This window comes from Teleopsis dalmanni, chromosome 1 (assembly GCF_002237135.1).
Source record: "Teleopsis dalmanni isolate 2A chromosome 1, ASM223713v2, whole genome shotgun sequence".
NCBI classification, from domain to species: Eukaryota; Metazoa; Arthropoda; class Insecta; order Diptera; family Diopsidae; genus Teleopsis; species Teleopsis dalmanni.
In genome coordinates this window covers 216338388-216340424 of record NC_051846.1, presented here as the reverse complement: position 1 = coordinate 216340424, position 2037 = coordinate 216338388, and the positions used below count along the sequence as shown (strand labels likewise).

At 31.0% G+C, this 2037-nt stretch overlaps 1 protein-coding gene across 1 annotated transcript in view; it reads right to left on the bottom strand.

The window, feature by feature from the left end:
• The window catches only part of LOC119667263 (rhophilin-2-like), a 70772-nt gene extending 69121 nt beyond the window's left edge, over positions 1 to 1651 (bottom strand). The window contains exon 1 of the mRNA XM_038076553.1: positions 1337 to 1651. Within this exon, the coding sequence (XP_037932481.1) occupies positions 1337 to 1651 (315 nt within the window). The remainder of the gene's footprint in view (positions 1 to 1336) is intronic.
• Between the last annotated feature and the right edge of the window lie 386 nt (positions 1652 to 2037).

Genomic DNA, 2037 nt, shown 5'->3' with positions numbered 1-2037 from the left:
CTATATGTGGACATACAATAAAATAAATAAAAATAAATATTAAGTTGATATAGAGATAATGAGATTATGATAATCGACCTAGTCGCACAGCGTTCTGGAAGGCCTATTGTGCGCATAAGCTTGATAAGTAGTTGTATGTGATAACTGATTATTACTAGGTGTAGTTTCATGTAGAACTAGGTGAAGTTTATACAGTGAGAGGTTGCTGTTTTTAATCAAAAACAACTGATCTGAAAAGCAAACACAGAAAAGGGCGATCAGACTTGCAGGTGGGGATGCAATAAGCAAAGTTATGAGGTATTAGGTAGTTATAAATAGAGCGTTAGCTAGAAATGCTACAATCAACTAAGTTCTAGAAGAAAATTAAGCCATTTCAAGGAATCAATTATTAAATAAAATCAAAACTAGTGTGGACATTTTGACTTATAAACAAATGGTGGATAAATCTGTAGGTGTAGTAAACTTTGAGGATAGACTCATTTATGTGTGACAAGTAATTAAGAAGTTATATCTACACTTAAGTTAAGTTAGGGCTGTTATTACTGCATTTGTGGATTATCTGTATTCCCAAATATGTCACACGGAGGCTTACAGAGAACTTTGTTGTGAAACAAAGGCCTCAAAGAAGATACTGACACGGTATAGAGGGGAAAAACCTTTTGTGATCAATGAATTCATTGATGTTATCGTCGTTGCAACAGTTTTCAATTTTTTATGATACGGAAAAGTCATCGACGTATGCAACGAAGTGGGATAGCCCACGAAGTGATGATTCCTTTATCATTTCCCCATTGGAAATAATGTGGAAAAAACCACTTTACATTTATGTGATTTTGGTATATGTGAACTTGTGATAATAAAAATAACTTATCATAACTGTGATATCGAAGAAATATTTCTTGTGTTACATTAGGTTCTATGTCATCAGTAAAAATTCTGAAAGTTCAAGAAGTTGCTTTTGCTTAGTTATAACATATCGAACATTGATTTATTCGAAATTAATGTACGCTGAGTACATATAGATTTGTTTATTTCATATGACATATTTTGTATATGAAAAAGCTCTACTCTTTTAGTCCCTTTTTACTTAAATACATGTGTTCTCTGATTTATAGTAAGTGTCTGTTTTTCACATTATAGCGGACACCTATTTTGTGTGGCATTGGATATCAATATACATTTAAGTTTTCTGCATTAAGTTGCCTGCAGATTAATGATAAGTACCAGAATGATCTCTTATAGTTATAGTCGAGTCTAAATATTAAAAACTTACGAAAATTGTATGTACATTTTAAATATGTGTATATTTCTTAAGTTAACTTTATTTACTACAAACCTTAGTTCTGGAATATTCATAACCATCAGGATTGACCACTGGAATTATGAAGAACCGTAATTTCCGTAGTACATCACGTTGTGTTGTATTCCGTTCGGTTAATTGATAAATGCAATTTAAAGCAACCGATATCGTTATCCATTCACGTGCATGTGTCCCTCCTTCAATAAAGATAATATCACGATTCTTCATATTACCTGAATCTTCAGTGGTTATTGGTTTAGGCTGATTTAAAGACATTTTACAGTTTCTGGGATCATACCAATTTATTTCAATGGCTGTTATTGGGCGATGTTCATAGGAATAACCGAGCATATGAATTTTAGTAAATAAAAACTTATTTTCTGTATATTCCAAATAGTGCAAGATCTGACTATGTGATAAGTAGGAATGAAGTACATTAGGTCTATACAACCCTACGATATGTCGCTGTTTTTTCAAAAACCGCTTGAATTTATTCTTATATTTTAATTGTGTTATTGAACAAGTCTTATCAGTTATGTCCGAATTACACATTTTGCATTGAAATATCACTAGAATTTTGTCACTGTTCACAATTTAAAATACACGCGTAAAATTTTTGATGTAGAGATATTAATAATTTTCACATATCTTATTTAAAAGATATTTTTTTATTTTTATCTTATAAATCATGACAGTGAAGTCAAAGCAATCTATATTTTAATTTGAACGAAATGCTT